This window comes from Candoia aspera, chromosome 5, assembly GCF_035149785.1.
Source record: "Candoia aspera isolate rCanAsp1 chromosome 5, rCanAsp1.hap2, whole genome shotgun sequence".
NCBI classification, from domain to species: Eukaryota; Metazoa; Chordata; class Lepidosauria; order Squamata; family Boidae; genus Candoia; species Candoia aspera.
Genome location: NC_086157.1, coordinates 93321774 through 93340382, shown reverse-complemented (window position 1 = coordinate 93340382; position 18609 = coordinate 93321774). Strand labels below are relative to the sequence as shown.

Sequence of the window (18609 nt, the reverse complement as noted above, 5' to 3'; positions counted from 1 at the left end):
AAAATGTTACAGTAACAGCATCTTGCAAGTCTGAATGTGCCTCCCCTCCCCCTTTATCTTTGTGAGATCTAGGAAGGGTCATGTATGAGATGCTTTCTCAAATTATATTTCTGCCCCCAACTCAGGTTTTATTTATCAAACCACTGCCTTGGTTGTGGTTCGTCCTCCTGTTCCTCAAAGTTATTCCTACTGCCCATGAGATCCAGCTTGGTGTAGTGGTTAAGGTGCTGGCCTAGAATCCAGGAGACTGTGAGTTCTAGGCTTCTCTTAGGCATGAAAGCCAGCTGGGTGACTTTGGGCCAGTCGCTCTCTCTCAGACTAACCCACCTCACAGGGTTGTTGTTGTGAGGAAAATAGGAGGAGGGAGGAGTATTAGGTTTGTTTGCCACCTTGAGTTATATATAAAAAAGGTAGGATAAAAATCTAACAACAACATGGTTATTCAACACAAGGGTAATGTTATAGCTCTGAAAGCTGCCACTCCCCACCTGTGCCATCACATTCTAAACCAGTGAAATCTATGGACAGTCTTCAAGAACAACCCCGTTCCACATTGCAGGAATCTATCTTTGAAGTTACCACTTACAAGTACATGTGTCATAACACCAGTTTTTTCTCCTCTAAGCAGAGGAACAACTGATATATTAGCATATTATGTTGAAAAAAGGCTCCCCTTTTGCATCTGCAGCAAACCGTGATGGCACCAAAACAGCATCCCATGAAGACATCATCATACAAAAGTTACCATTATAGATTTGCATCCCATTATATACTTACATCTAATGCCAAATACATAAGTTGCCACATTTGCATAACGATGTCCTCCCTGCTTTAGAACAACCATGCCTATATTGTGAAATTATTTCTTAACCAGGAATGTGACCCCATCCAGAACAGCCTAACCTGAAGTCCGGTCCCCAGAATCAGATAGAACTCAATCTTGTCCAAATCAGCTTCCACTTATTCTCCTATTCACAGTCTCTTACAGCTTGGAGCTACATGCTAGCTCTCACAATGCCTAATACTAAGCTTGCAGGAAAAGAGAAGTAGTTTCCTGGTGACATTTATTTATTTATTTATCTATCGATCCTGCCTTTATTATTTTTATAAATAACTCAAGGCGGCAAATATAACCTAATACTCCTTCCTCCTCCTCCTATTTTCCCCACAACAACAGTAGCTATAAAATGATAGATGATCCTTCCCAGTGGTTTCATATAAATATTAAATAAGAAGAAACCTTGTGGGATCCACCAGGACAATTTGCAGAGTCAAACAGATGACTTCCAATATCACCTTCTGATCGAGCCCAGAGAAGCAAAAGGGGAACCACTGCAGAATGACTTCTCTCCCATAGCTGGCAGCACTCACGGCCATTAAGGCTGCCATCCCAACCTGACTGGTTCTTGTGAAACATACAACCAGCTCTTTGACTATGGCTGCTAGTAATTTATTAGATAATCTCCTAACATTCAAAAGGAATAGCATCAGTACTTGAAGTTACTAAACCTGATTTTCCAGATAACCTCAGAAAGTAAGAGGCAAAGGTAGAAATCATTATAAACCAAAATGGGTCCCAGCTCCTGCATAGATCTGCCTTCCATTCACACCATTTGCATAGGGACTACTGGAGGAGCCTAAAAAACATATACCCAAGCCACAATCATTTCCCATGACTAAAACATTTCAGGAACATACTAGACAACCCATGACCCATTGGGTCTTCATTTCAGAGATATTTCCTTACCAGATTCCTAAATGCCTTCAACAATGGCAGAGCTTCTAATGTACTGCCTTCACTGGAAAAGTTCTTAAAAATTCAGGGAGATATTCAGAGATGTATCTGCCTTGAAAATAGCCCGTGTCATTCATATTGAACTGAACAGCATAGTCAAACATCAGGAGCTGATCACAGGAAATGTTTTATCACATTTTGTATTATGTCATAAAACGTTTTGTGATAATCTTTATGTCATAAAATGTTTTATAAAATTTGCCAAATTTTTATTCCACGGGAGTCATGGGTCCCAGATTGTGGACGCATTCTGTAAGTTACCCCATTTGAGGTACCTTGATTCAAAAACAGTTCCCCTCTGATGCACCGTTTCACCCAGTTAAAGGTTACACACAAACAGGAGAGTTTTAATAGTATATAGATACACAGGCATATGTGCTCACACACACACAAGTAACAACAAAAAGAGCATGAAATCAACTAATGTAGGAGAGTAAGTATGTTGTAGCTAAAATGCACAATGCTTATGAACTTAGCCATTCGTTTTCATTAAAATAGGATCAAACCTCAAATTTTAGGAAGTGAGGTACCTGAATGTATGCACAGTGTCTTCCACGTTAGCTGTAGAAAGGAAAATGTGCTTATCAAATTTGAAGTGGAGTTGTGGCTTGTAACTATTGCACTGTCCTATATGACATGGAATGGGCTGCCTATACACTGTGCTTACTATTCTACTATTAGGTGCAAAAATAAATGTATGAAAATTTGCTTTCAATATTGGGGAAATGTTATGTTCTCACATTAGTATTACAAACACACAAGAATATATCCTTGTATTCTACTTTAACAACAAACCCACTAGAAACACAGATTAGTATAGGGCATAATAAGATTGATGCTTTAATATCATGGATGCATCATAAGATTGTGTATGAACTCATGCTCTCTGGTGGTGGACACTGACATAGCAGCCATTATACAATGGTTAACACTAACCAGGTTTCAGTTCTAAATCAAATTGGGTTACCATAGTTTGATTAGCAAATATGAGTTTGCTTCAGAACTGATCTACATAACCAATGAAAACTGTTTTTCTCTTCTTTTGTGGTTTTTTTACTAGTTCAGGAGGAGTAAAAAAGCAGGGAATCCACCAATCATGGGCCATGGTAAACAAAATCCAGATAAAACATCAAGCCATCACCATGGCCAAAGCAGAGGAAAGGGCTGATACAGTAGAATCTCAGTTAACCAGAACTCAAGGAACCAGCACTCTCAAGCAACCGGCACAAAAACAAAGGAATAATATGTTAAATAAAAATTTAAATAAAATATTTTTTTAGCGGAAAGATAAGTTTAAACTTGGTGCGCCGTGCCGATCTGATGCCCCCCCAGCAGAAAGGCAAGGCCAAACCTGCCACACTACGCCGACCCCCCCCAGCAGAAAGGCAAGTGCAAACCTGGCGCTCCACGCCACACCAACCCCCCTCCAGCAGAAAGCCACCTGGTAAGCCCAAATCCACCCCTCCACACTAGAAAGGGACCGGATCGGCACGGCGCACCACACCAAGCCCAAACCCCCCCCCCCTGCCAGAAAGGGATCTGTTGATCCCTCTCTAGCAGAAAGGTAAGTCCAAACTTGGCACACCTATTTTTAATAGTAACCCTCAAGCAACCAGAAACTACATTTATCCGGCATCTGCCAATCCCCGTGGGTGCCGGTTAACCGAGATTCTACTGCATCCGGAAAGGTATTTCTTTAGCCAGCTTCATTTCCAGCCACTTTACACATGGGAGCCTAGCAGCTTAAGGCTGCAGTGGGGAAAAGCCCTGAGAAACAAGTTTAGCATGGTAACTATGTTAATTATTCAGTTGGAATATTTATGTTGATTTGACAATAGACAAACTGCAACTCTGTTACATTGCCAAACTCCTCAGCAGCTTGTGCTATGGACCGGCTGTTAGGTACACAGTGTGCCAGTGGTAGAATATTTAGTTGGCAGATTAATTGAAGGAGAGGTTCTGACCATCCAAACGCAACAGGAAATGCTCAAAATCGGCAGACTCTCAGATGGAGCTTCCAGTCAGTGAGATGGAATTTGTACAGACTACGGTCACATCACCTTCCCACTTTCCAGTTCTACTCTGCTGCATCACTAAATAGCCTTTATTTTTATTTCTGGTAAGTACCACAAAGTTGATCTGGAAGTATATTTTGGATTGTTGTCTTGATGAGACAACCAATCTCTTTTTAGCTCTAGGACATTTGCTTGTAAGCCATGTTGCCATGAATGCCGGAAAAGAACAGGTCAGAGTATAAATTCAGTAAACAAACAAGCAAGCACAGATTGTACAGATCAGATGTTAATCAACTCCCACCAGCGGTTAGTCAGCATGGAGACTGGTGAAGGGTGGCAAGAACTGCAGCCCAACAACACTTGGAGGGTCATATGTGCCCCCCTCTGAGATCACATCTGAATCATCGGTATTAGATTACAAATACCCAAAAGACATTTGTGATAGGAATACCTTTCAGTAACAGAAGCTAATATACCAACTGTACATTTTCTGGATAATATTAGGTACCCACTGCTAACATTAACATAAATCTACTACAACGTATTATATATGGGCAGTCGTTGAAAAACAGTTAGAAACTGCTCAATATATACCAGTTAAACAACTGACCATAATTAGTTGCTTGAAATTTTACCATTTTAAAAGGCAATGCTAATAGTTTTCAAAGTGATTGGACAGAAGTTATGTTAGCTAGTCCTATATGACTTGGTGCCCAGATGTATCAGGGACTGCATAATCTGAGAATTGCTCAACCATTAAGCAACAGAGATAATCTTTTATAAGGGAGATAAGAGCAATTAAGCAAAGTACCTTTGCTGGGATGATATTTTGCCAACAGAACTCCCCAAATTAGATGAAATTTAGGTACCAGACTAAAACCTGTTTTGTTTTTTTTAAAAACCCACAATTTTTAAAATAATCATTTTCATTACTTTCTTTGTTGTTGCTGCTGCAACTGTCATATTTTTATTTTTACTATTTCTACCAGCTTAGGCATTTTAACTTTACAGATTTTTTTAATGTTGCCATTATGGTTTGGGCGGGGGGGGGGGTTCCACGCCTCTTTGTAAATGTTTAATTATAAAGCCAGTAGGACATATATTGCTAAATATGATTTAATGGCAGTGTCACTATATTCCTTAATTATACTTAAGTGCAGCAGAGAGCAACGCTAATGCTAATTCCAATCACATGGGCAGTTACTTACATGCACTTAGGTTTCATCAATTTCAAAGGCTTATCCATGCCAAAAGGGCTCAGGATTAAAAGTTTCAACTAAACATTATCTGTTGATAAATGTGCACATGAAGACACACACACAGGGGCACAGGACCAATCCTACAGCTAGAACTATATTGCCTAGCAGACAACTTGTCTTTAGAAGCCTGGTTGCTCCTTCCTCCTTCCAAGTAGCATGTGGAGAATATAATTTCTTAAGAGATGCAACGGCTTTATAGATGTACAGTTACTAACAATATGCAAAATCTTATAAATGTGAACCATGTCACATTCAAAACACTCTTTTAAAGCAATCAAGAATACCTGCTTTGATTGTGAAACAGTTCAAAATAAGTTGTTTTGATTTTGAACCACTTTGCATTCCACTAGCACTTTCCTTCTTGCCATTTTCTCTGCTCAATAAGAATTCAAAATGTGCGCTTCTCAAAAATATAGTTCTAGTGTACAATTGGGGCTCTACTGCTATTTGCATTCCAGTATTACTCAACACTCATTGATTTTAGACGGGGGGAAAACAAAACCACACTGGATAAAGCCCATAGAGAACTGATAATGAACAGCATACGTTAGCATTTCAAAGTTTTATTTTTGAGGAAAATATTCTTTCTCCTCATTCCATGCAATACTGATCGAATAATAAACATCAACATTCTAGCACTTACCCATTGGCCAGTTGTCATATACATGTTTTGCAATGTCTGCTGCTGAATCATTTGGTGAGAACAAGAACTCTTTCGTTTTTCCACTTACCAAAATGAGGCGCAAATTTATCTGCAAGAGAAAGTAAAATATCAGGAAGATCTGTCCTAAATTATAGAGGTAATTTTTTGTTAAAAGTGGCTAAAACATTCATTAAAGACTGAAAGAATTACATGAGAATACATGCACTGTATTCAGAAAGAACTGTAGAAAAGACAGTGTTTGCAATAATGTAACAGAATTAAAGGTACTAAATGAAAAGGTGATAGCCCTACTTTTTTTTCTTTTTCTTGTGTTTCTGATACATAACTCAATAATAAGTTTAGATAGTGGCTGAAAGAAAGACACAACTGTAACAAAAACCATCCGGGATGATTAGGAAGTATTAACTATTCCTTTTAGAAAACAAAATCAGCAGAAGTGTAACAGTCTAAAATACTGGGACTTAACTGATTTTAGAAGGACACAGAACAGATAACATCAAAGTAACATCAAATATGATTCTGCAGTACCAAAAACTCATTATGTAACATTATTCACTAACATTAAATTATTTTTAAACATTTTGGCTTAAATGATTAGTTATTTAACATGTCAAATGTGCCCTCTATGCTCAAATACAAATATGTGTTCGACTGAAAATTATCACACCACACTGACATATACAGCCAAAGAAAATCCAACTTATTCCCATGGTTAGTGATATAGAATAAGATACATATGAAAGGACTGCTGGCATGAGGTTATACCTCCCAAGGACTGATAAAAATGTATCATTTACACTGCTAATCAGGATCACGATGCTTTGATCCTGATTAGCACAGTGTAAATCAAATTCTATAGGCGGTGGAAAAGAAAATAGAGTTGTGCTCTGTAAAAGTTGGAAACGTGGGTGAAAAATAATGAAACCACTCAAGAAATATCAGGAAAAAAATGAAAATTGGCTCGCAGAGTACATAGCCTTTTGTCTGTATACTAATGGTTGAAGCATGGGAAATAAATAAAAAAAAAGATCTTTACTACAAAAGGCCAATTATGATTTAATAAGTATAACAGAAAGTTGGTGGAATAACTCCCATAACAATAAAGTAACTGAAGGATACATTTGTTCAAAAGTAACAAAAACAAAAGAAAGGGAAAAGTTATACTGTATGTTAAAAATACCCATTCTTGCTCAGAAATCCGAATGAATGAGTTTGACAACACTGTACACAGCATTCAGATTAAAATAAGAGGAACAAGAAGGCCAGTACTGTTGTTGGTGCCTACTATTGCTTTCATAACCAAATAGAAGAAGTGGATGAGTTCTTCCAAAAGCAAGCTGCACATCTTTCAAAGATGCATGAAGTTGCAGTGATGGAAAACTTTAATTACCCTGACATCTAGTGGAGGACAAACACTGTGAAGCACAGTCTTTCCAGGAAATTCCAGACTTCTCTTGCTCACAGTTTTCTCCTTCACAGGCACCAGATGATCAGTTATTGTATGCTTGTTCCTTCCACTTCCTCAACTAAGTGTTCTTTATTGATTAGTATTATCAATAAAGAACACTTAGTTGAGGAAGTGGAAGGAACATTAGGGAAAGTAACTCTGTAATGATGGAGTTCTTGATCTGAAGATAAACTAAAGTTGAGGATAGTCAAGTTTTATATTTTAGACTAAAATGTGGATTTTAATAAACTCAGAGCAATACTAAGTGAGGTCCCATGACAGAAAAAACCTATGAGAAAATGAGCTCAAGATGAGTGAGAATTCCTAAAAAATGAGCTATCAAAGCTACCAAAAGTACAATTGCAAAATATTTCAATGAGAAGAAAAAAATGGAGGACAGCAGAAGCAGCTGATTTGGCTATCCAGAACCAAAAAGGATACATAGAGGAAATGGAAACAGGGCCAGGTCACAAAAGAAGTGTAGAAACAGGTAGCTCACAACTGTAGAGATAATATTAGGAAAACAAAATCTTAGAATGAGCTGAAGTTAGTGAAGAGTGCTAAGAATAATAAAATCCCCTTTAAGATTCAAAATAAAAGGGAAAGAAAAGTAGTATACCAGCTGCTCAATAAAGATAGCAACATGCTAACAGATAACAAAGGAAACACAAAGGTACTCAACCCCTATTCAGTTTTCTCTAACAAAAAAAAGTTTTGTATCTCACTGGGAAATTAGGAATAGCAGGATGAAGGGGCAAGGTTGAAGCTTGAGAAAAATGATCAGGGAATACCTCTTTACTTTGAATTAAATTTCCCCGACCAGATAAGTGCATCCTAGGGTACTGAAAGAACAAGTCAATAGTATAGTCAGACCTTTATCTTTGTGGAATCCTGGAAAACTAGTGAAGTGCCAAATGACTGGAGCAGAGCAAATCAGCCCAATCTTCCAAAATGATAAAAAGGAAGTTCCAGTGAACTATAGGCCAGTCATTCTGAAATCAATACCTGGGAAGATTCTAGAGCAGATCATAAAGAGATTGTTCTTTAAGTACCTTAAAAATACTGTGGTAATTACCAGAAATCAGCATCATTTATCAAGAACAAATGTCGCCAAATTAATCTTAATTCATTTTTTTTATTCAGGTAACTTTTTAATAGTTTTGGGAAAGCTGCTGACATCATATATGAAAGATCACAACTGGCACACAAGATGGTGCTATGCAGCGTTTTCTTAGGTTGCATGACTTTAAAAAAAAAGCAAAAAAAGTAAAGTTGAGACATTACATTAGATTATTTCTGGCTTTATACTACATGTCTAACATGTGATATAGATAGAGCAGTCATTCCTTTGTTGGGAACAACTGGTTCTGCATAGTGGTAATATTGATTTAAACATGTCAACAATATCACACTGTAGTTCTGAACAGTTTTCAAAACCGAAATAAAATTGCCAATGAATTCTCTCTCCTTTTATTTCTATACAACATGTAGTGACATTTCTTGGTAAAACATAAATATAAACCTATCATATTTATATATACTTCTTTATTTGAACTATATTTATTTTTACATGTCACATATTCATGGTCACGTTCTTGCAACATAATCTTTATATTGATATCTATATTTTTTCTGAACATTCTCATGATTGACTCGCTACATTCTTAAAATGAATTTCAAGCACTAGATTACAAGTGTTTTCAGACTCAGGAATTCCTTAAACTTTTGAATTGCCTTCTGTAAATGTAAGAGCTAATAGATTTCCTCAGAGACCACAACCCATTCTACAATCCACCTTGGGACTTACAACTGCAAACAGATTTGCAAGCAATTCTTGCTTTTGCACCTTCCACTATAATCACTTTTTAAGTAGAGAGATAATTTCAGGGGTTTGATGTTTACATATGCAGCAACAGGACAGCCTGCTATATCCTGGTTGTAAACCGCCCAGAGTCCCCCCTTTGGCAGGAGATGGGCGGTGGCAAAATTTAATAAATAAATAAACAAATTCCAACCTTCATCCAAATTTTGATGATAACAGAATACTGCGCATGCCCAATTAAGCTACTGTATACCTCCCCAGAGAAACAATTCTTCTGGAATTCAGAGCACCCACACTTCTTAATGGCTAGGACAGAATAACTAGTTTGTCACTGAGATACAGTGGTAGGGTAAGACAAGGCAGAACAAAAGAGCCTTCCCAGAAATAACCCTTGAGAGGAATAAGACAGGATGTGGGAGGGAAGAATCCCTACCCCACAGAAGATACAAGGAAGAGCAATAGTACTATTGTCAACAAATGGGTTCAAAAGACATTTGTTCTTAATTGTAAAATATATTAATATCTTGGATGGCGTTAACAAGTAGAATGATAGAACAGTTAAAAACTAACAATTCCAGAAGAGACATATTCAGACTAATTGGCATAATTTTTTCCTAATTATTTCAGTCAAACGACCATCAGCATATTTATGTATTTGTTTATTTAAAATATATTTAGATAGCATTTAAAGGCAAAACTCCTCCCAAGGCAGGTTACATAGTACCATAATAATAAAATAAAACTTTAATAAAACCCATAAACATCAACTGATATAGCTAAAACTCAAGCACACACCTTGTTTCAGGCAAACAGCTTAAAGAACACGCAGACATTTAAGTATTTTTGAAAACAAGGGAACTTGACAGACCCTTGACAAAAGATTTGACAGAAGGCTATTGTAGAAGAAGTCTTCTCTCTTTTGTTAATCAATTTAACAGGCCTCAAAAAAGAACAATGAAAACATCCTTCATTCTTAAGTACAGGCAAGTTGATATGAATAAAAGCAGGAGGGAGAAGACTTTTAAATCACTTGGTTCTGGAACACTTAACCCAGTATGGTTAACTCCAACTATTTCCTGAAAGATACTGAGAAAACCTTCTATCAATCTGGTACTTGTTCTTACAGGCACTAAGTTGTGGTTGTTGTTGTTAGTTGCTGTCAAGTCATTTACGACTCATGGCGACCCTATGTATAACAGAACGAAATGCTGTTCGGTCTTGTGCCATATGCCTGACTGTTCCAGTGTTTGCATCCATTGTTGCAGTAATTGTATCAATCCATCGCACTGAAGGTCTTCCTCTTTTCCGCTGGCGCTTGACTTTGCCAAATGTGATGTCCTTTTCAAGCGAACGGTCTTTCCTGACGATATGCCCGAAGTATGAGAGTCCAAGCCTAGTTATCTTCGCCTCTAGGGAACATTCTGGTTGTATTTCTTCTAAAACTGATTTGGCACTAGGTACTGAACTTAAAAATATAAATCATGTCTTCTATTACCGAGCTACAGCCTTTCCCAAAATACAATCTTGTAATGCATTTGAAGTGAATACCCCATATTCCAACACTAAAAAAGCTAAAGCTGTAAATGTATAGCTACAAATATTTATGGATTTTTATATCCAAATTATTTAATAACTTCCCTTATCCTTATAGCTATATGGCATTTCACAGGTTTTCTTTAAGTGGATAACTTAAAGGTTATAAATTGTCATTAAAAGCACAGTATGTTTGTTTGAATATATAAGCCTATAAATCTAAAAAATGACGGTGTCCTAGTTTTTCCTACCAGGTAAGAAAGTATCTAATATAATACTTCAGGCAATTAGGAGTGTCATTAGATTGAAAGCCATATACAAAGTTGCCTTATGTGAGATGGGTGGCCCTGTAAATGTGAGAATGAATGAATGAATGAATGAATGAATGAATGAATGAATGAATGAATGAATGAATAAATAAATAAAATGGTGCTAAACAGATAAATATAAAATAATTCTTCTAGATCAGGAAAAATCCAAAGCCAATCTGACATTTTCAAAATCAAGTCACTCCTCTCCCTACCCAAAAGTAAACTTCTGATTGTTAGGAACTTGTCATAGTAAAAACTTGTACAGTTTTTACATGAGTCATTTATTTTCATAAAATACTTCTGTATCTTTAAACATATAGAATTTTCTTCTATTAAGTTGTTGCAAGCTGGGAAATGGGCATGGAGTTATGATGTACAATTGAGTATCACCTGCAGACAGATGACACCTCACCTTGAAATGACAGATTACCTCTTCCGGTAGTTTCATATATATGTTTAAAAAGCAGGAGGGAGAGGACTGAATCTTACATCTCCCCACAAAGGAGTGGCTACCAAGTTGACCTCTCTTCCCTCATGATGACCGAGCAAAACTCTTCCTAAAGAAGGAGCAAAACCACTGTAAAACAATGCTCCAATCCCCAATCTTGCAGATGGTCCAGAAGGACATCATGGTCAAATATTATTCTAGCTGAAACATCATTTTTGCTACTGCCACATTTCCTTCTAAAAAAAATAATTCTGCAAAATTAGGGTAAATCTTTTTACAAACTTATTGCATCTTTATTTTTTTAGCCAGTTCATCTTAACCTATAAATCCTAGGAAAATATACTAGCAGAGCCATTGTAAGTAGACAATGACTGTTAAAGGTACAGTGTATTCATGGAGGAACAATGAAATTAAGAAAAACACAGGAAAGACATGATCACGGGTTAGGTTTAAATACAGTTATTGACTAACCATTTAATAGGGCTTAAAAACTACAATGACAGAGTCAAACAATGCATTAAGCGAAAACCAAAGATTTTTTTCCACACAGTTCTATCTTGCCATTGATCCCAATTACTGTTTATAAGGATTTTTTTTAATCATGTAAACTTAAATAGCACAAAAAATCATATAATAGAAAGAGCTATTTGGATTTTAGTTTTATCATCATTTCATGCTTTTTGTGGTTTTATTATCTGGACTTTTACCTTATAACCTCTTTTTAAATGGCATCCCTTCCCAGCTCTCTGGTTTGCTCCCTTTATCAATGGAAATAATCTGAAGAAAAGCCCAAGTTTAATTGGAGAGAATACTTCACCAAACAGAGGGCAGGTAAATTGAGATATAGTAAAGTGCTGGGCTTGAATGAGGAAGACCCAGGTTTAAGTTCCTCCTCATTTACAGGGCTCACTGACTTTAGGCCAGTTACTGTCTCTCAGCCCAACCAACCAAATGGAATTGTTCTTGTAACTATAAAACAAAAATAAACCATTTTGAGGTCTTCAGAATAAAGAACAGGTATAAATGTATGATATAAAAATAACAATAACAGCACCATGTTATGATTTAACACTTTTGGGAAAAATGAGCCTATGCTGCCAACCACAAATAAAGGTGGATTGGTTGCCACTACTGAAAATGCATTTGTGTGGGAAATTACATTTTCCCTGTTCATAAAATCAAGCTGGCTGTTTATAGGTTATAAATAATTTCATTCCTATACTAATTTTACTGACTTAAACCATAACCCCACCTCTCATAACATTAACTTAGTAATAGTTTTTGTAGTAAAAGTAGCCAAGAATGTTCATAAGGTCAAAAAGATGAATTTTACCACAATAAAGCAGAAGACACAGATTATTTCATTAGGAAGACTAAGAAAACATTCTCTGCTCCAGATATAATGTTAAATGTAAACCCTGTTCAAATGCACAATATTGGGGAGCGGGGAGAAAAGGATACAGGCAATCTGCTGTCCAAATTATGGAGAATGTGCTTTTGCATGGCAAATACAACACATTTCTAATTTTCTTTTGAAAGGTTTGGTATGCCCAAAATCTCAGGTGCTATCTGAATTAAAGTAACCTTAACAATACTGCCTATATTCCAAGAAGATATAGACACAGTATTATACTAAAAGATACAAATATTCTCCTGTTGAAATCAGAATTGTATTTTACTGTAGTGAAAATATTAGCTAATTATTTATGTTGTTCTGGGAAGCAAACTGAGCAATACTCAAGCTAGGAGCAGAATGTTCCAGGCAGTTGGCTGCATGTTACTAGCATCAAGCATACTTAAGTTCTTAACCTATAAGTTCTTTACTGTATTTAATCAATAGTTGTTCTCATGGAAGTATATAAAGCATGGCAACTTGTAATATATGCAGATACCTTTTTAACTACTAAGTCATAATCATGATAATTCAGTTCAAACTTGAGCTGCCAATTCAAAGTCCTGATAAAAAGTATCTCCTAATTCTGAAGCATTTTATCTCCAGTTAAATTTTTAGGTTACAGTGCTATCCATGGACATTAAGGAAGTGGTTATTGCTTGTTCCTAATCATAAAATAATTATATAAAATAAAATAAAATAAATCATAAAATAATAATCAGCCATAAGAAGAAGGCAATGGCAAACCACTTCCGAAAAACCTTGCTAAGAAAACTGCAGGGACTTGTCCAGGCAGTCTCTGAGAATCAAACACGATTGAATGGAAAAAGAAACAGCCATAAAATCAAGAGAGTGTTCTATTAATTCCAAGAAGCATGCTGTTGCATATTTGTTTAATTCCAGCCAAAGTCAGCAGAATAATTTTTTGTGTCTTATATTCTATACCTAATCTTGAGTTCAGCCATTTAATAAGATTGCAAGGCACAGTATATACCAGGGACAGGCAATTTTTCAGCAACCAGTGCTACCATATCTTTATGGTATTTTAAAAAAAACAACAGTTGGGCAGCCAAGGATCATAGTGTGATGGAATGTGAGGGCGACCTTGGGGAACAGAGCGAAGAGATGCTGCCTAGGGAACAAGGTAACAGTCTAAAGAAGAAACTTAGGAAACACCCACCCTGAACATTCAAGTGATAAATAGGGAGGGTGGGAGATTTGTACTTTCAGACTTTCAAGATTCTTTTAATGTAGCCTTACAATAAAGTAGAATTAGTTCATCTACTCGTGTTTCCTATCTGGTTTACCAGGAAGGGCTGACAGTGTTTAAGGAAGTGGCACAATAATATCAAACTGTACATGTGGATGGACTTGGTACTCTGGAAAAAAAAATTAATTACTTTTTAAAATGTATTAAACCAATGGCCAGCACAGACTTTTTGTGTTGTTTTTTGTCACTGCAGATCAGTGGGAAATCTCACCTCTTTTATTTATAATTACCTGCCAAATTGGAACAGAACAATTTCTGGAGACTCTAAGGAATACAAAACACAGGACTTAGGGAACCAGATGTAGCCTTTGGGCTGTTGCAAAGATAATTTGCTGCACAGTTCATTCTGTGTTTCTCCCACACTGCCAATAGCTTGTGATCCATTCTTGGCATTACAGTATCCTCTACTCTGGGGCTAGAAGCACACTTCCAGATCCAAAGCTTTCTCTTTTCTGTTTATACAACTTTGCTATCTTGTCTATCCATATAGTTTCCTGACTTATTAAACATCAAATGTTTCATAAAAGGAATTGTTGAGCTGCCCAATCACTCTGGGAATTCCCTTATTAGTTTCAGAAGTAAAGCCATTTTGCTCAGTTATTATAAATTGCTATAGACGGCTAAATCAAGAACTTCTACCATGTAATGTATTATCAATAATCTTTACATATTCTTCCTCTGGAGTTGCAGCCCACCACCTTCACCAGCACTATATCACAAATGGGAAAATTAGAGACAGGTAAAAATTATTCAATACCAATGAGTCCAGAGATGGCTTCTTAATGAGGGAACATACCACTACCTCCTTGAAGGCAGGTGGAAACAACCCTCATTCAAGGATAAATTTACTACCACTTGAACCCAGCCTCTAGTCATCTCCCAGGACCTTAACCAGTCAGAAGGGACATGAATTAAGGTGCAGTTAGATGGCTGTGCTAAACCCTCCAAGGGCATCTACTTCCTCAAGACTCATAGATTCAAACTCTTCTTATATAGCATGGCAAGACCTTGCCTCAGCTGATTCCATAGAACCTGCCCAGCCAGAATTCAATTCAGAACAGAGCCAAGTGATTTTATCTAATACCTAGAATATTTCTCACAGAAGCACTTCGGAGATTCCTCCTTCCCTAAACGATCCAGATTTCCTTTAAAAAGCTGGTCAACATTCTCCAGAATAGATAGATAATTACACTTTCCTGCCCTTTGCATACAACATAAGCTCTAATATGGCCTCATATATCTATCATCTCTCAGAACTCCTCAGAGAACCAGAACTACCCCTCTTCCGCCTCAGGATAATTTTACAGAGAGGCTGTTTATGAGCAGTCCTATCCAACCCTTCCACCCCTTTGATCCAGGAGGCAACTAAGATCTCAGCTGAGCTTCCACCAGGGACTCAGGAAACTCTCAAGCACTCTCTGGAAATCAAACTGTTCTATCAGGTTCCTGGGGCAGATCAAATAGACCTATCCTTCCTGCAGGGGGTGGGAGAGGCAGGATGTCTCACCAGATATCACCACAGCACCCAGAAACTGATTTGACTATTATAAGGAGATATGTTAATATCCCTTACCCTCAGATCATGTCTCATCTGCCCCTAAAAAAAAGTTAGAATATTTGACCACCTGTGTCGGTTGGGCCTTCAACAACCTGGCCAGATACATGGTGGTCATGACAACATAAACTTCCAAGCTGCTTCATGCCCTACTCCAAGAGAAGGCAGATTAACATTTCCCAGAACTATCAGCCTACGAAACTCCAGAGCAGCCCAACAATAACACCAAGCCGTCACACCCATATCCCAGATGGGCAGTACTTTGAGGGGAATTCCAAAGATCATAGTGATACACACCAGGTTTGCCTCTCATCCAGGAGTTTGTGCATGAAAAAGGACTTCTTACAGGCAACAAACAACAGCCAGGCAACCATGGCCACTGAGAATCTCATGACCTGGTACTAGAATGAGCATAGTGGGAATTGCAGAAGATACCAAATCCCCTTTCCCCATGAACATCCTGTCTTCTGCTTTCATCATATCTCCCTCTGCTTGTCACCATCATAATGTTTCTCCTCCCCAACCCTCAGACCCCTATCAATCCAATCTTCTTCAATCTCTAAGGACCCATCCCTAGGTATTGCTTGAATTCATGTAAACATTTGTGTACAATGCAAGATGAATAGCATTTGTAACAAGCAGTAACTTGTTAATTAGTCAAATTTTTCAAATATTTATATCACAAAAACAAACTCTGTGAGTAAAAGTATGGTTTGCCTTATTTCTGTGCACATAAGAAGTAAAAAGCTGGTTCTACTTTAGCAGTAGTAGTAGCCCAGATATGAATGAAACAAAAACCAAAGAAGTTCTCTCTCAATAAGTTTGTGAATATTCACAATGTTCACAAATCAACCATATGTAAGTTGAAGATAAAAGGTAGTGCTACTGATTCCCTGGAATGACCCTGTAATAATGAACTTTGATAAAGCTTTTTCACAGTTATGCATAAAGCACTGTAATTATCTTGCCTTCCATGCATGATTCATAAACTATGCACCACAAAAGAAAGACCTTTAAACAGAGTTAACTCACTGGGCCAATCAGTCTATCTGTTTTGCCAAATGCATAATTGTTTTATTACTAATTACCAAATATCAAAGCTTTAAATAAACACAATATAATTTAGTCAGGTAATTACAAGGCCATCCAGAGAACCTCAGTGTCATTCAGGAACCTCAGTCCTGGGCATCCATATCCAGACTGTTTCATCTACTACACCAAACTGAATTTCTAAAACAGGACAGGGAGCTAAATATTTGGCACCAATCATTATAAAGCAGTTGCTGAAGAACCACTTCTGGACAGAAAAAACAAAATTAATCCTTAAGGGATGCTAATTTTAAAGTTAGTATTTAAATATAACTATATAACTGAGCTATACTAACTAAACTACCAGGTAGGGTTTCAGAGGGAGCTGGGGATTATTCCTGAGGATCTGCTGCACAGTCCAGCGAAGGTCCTAGCCGCCGCCTGGAATAGAGAGGTGGCTGGGGCCTTGGACAGAATCGCGCCTGTGCAACCTCTCTTACCTCATTGTACCCGATGCTCCCCGTGGTTTATGGAGGAGCTGAGGGTTCTGAAGAGGATTAAGAGACTTCTAGAGTGCCGCTGGAGGAAGACAAAGACCAAATCCAACCAAACACTGGTTAGAGCCGCTATTAAGGCCTACCTGGTGGTGATAAGGGCGGCAAAGCGTCAATACTTCTCCGCCCTTATTGCGTCTGCAGAATGCCACCCAACGGCCCTGTTTAAAATCACGCAATCTCTGTTGGGGAAGGTGGGCACAGTGACCCACCTACAGAGCCGTGTAGAGGAGTTTTCGGAGCATCTGCAAGACAAAATCACTCGGATCTGTCCGTTAGATTCCAAGCGTGAGGCACGGTCTGTGGAGATACCCAGGGATCGTACTTACCATGTTATCTGGGAACAGTTTGATCCTGTTGGACCCGAGGAAGTGGACAGGATCCTCCGGACAGTAAATGCCACCACCTATCATCTAGACCCATGCTCCTCCTGGCTGGTGAAAGCTTCCCAGGAGGTGACATGTGGCTGGGTCCAGGCGATGGACAATACATCCTTGAGGGAGGGGGTGTTTTCAACTGCCTTTAAGGAGGTGCTGGTACACCCTCTCCTCAAGAAACCATCGCTGGACCCCCTACTATACTGTATAATTTTTGTCCAGTCTCCCACCTCCCCTTTTTGGGGAAAGTGGTTGAGAAAGTGGTGGCATTACAGCTCCAGAGAATTCTGGAAGAAACAGATTATCTAGACCCCTTTCAGTCAGGCTTCAGGCCAGGATATGGGACGGAAACGGCATTGGTCACACTTATTGATGCCCAGAGCTTGATCTGTCCTTATAAGATGTTCAGAAGATTTCTCCTCTTTTTTGGTGGAGGGGTGAAAAAAAAGAATGACTTTAAGTTCAATTCATAACTCAAATTTCAAATTTTAGGACAAAATGTTTCTTGTAACTTCAGGAACAATTTTTTTGCAAGTTTCATAGTTTCACTTTAACTTGATTGTATTGGACTATAAGAAATGAGAAATCAACTTTTTATAACTGTCCTAATTCTCCTTCTTTTACACAGTAAATCTTAAACACATAATATCTACATTATTTCTCAGATGTACAGTACAATAGCTCACATGGTTACAGTTTCATTTACAAATGTATACTTCCCTTCCTATATAAACAGCAACTATGATTTGAAATACACAATACTGACCCAATATAAAAGAACAGTTTCTCTTAATATAAACTATTTTATACATATAAATTGTTTCCAAAATTGCTAAAAGAATATTTGAAAAGAGTAATTATCAACTCAATAATTAATTTGATAATTACTTAATAACTGTTTAATAATGTATCAAATAATTATTTTAATAAAAGAAGTAATTTTAAAATAAGATAATTTTATGCTTCTTAATGTGTTAACAGTTATTCAACAGAATGTGGCCTTAAAAAAAATAACATCCACATGGTTGCCAGCAGACATTAATCTAAAATGAATTAATTAGCCCTTTCTAAAGTTCAGAGAAATTCCATAGTTCAGTGTTAGAGCACAGATTCCACATTCAACTTACATTACTGCAG

At 37.4% G+C, this 18609-nt stretch overlaps 1 protein-coding gene across 1 annotated transcript in view; it reads right to left on the bottom strand.

The window, feature by feature from the left end:
* UBL3 (ubiquitin like 3) overlaps window positions 1-18609 on the bottom strand; it is a 44917-nt gene that overhangs the window by 7937 nt on the left and 18371 nt on the right. The window contains exon 2 of the mRNA XM_063305723.1: window positions 5713-5821. Coding sequence (XP_063161793.1) covers window positions 5713-5821 — 109 coding nt within the window. The remainder of the gene's footprint in view (window positions 1-5712; window positions 5822-18609) is intronic.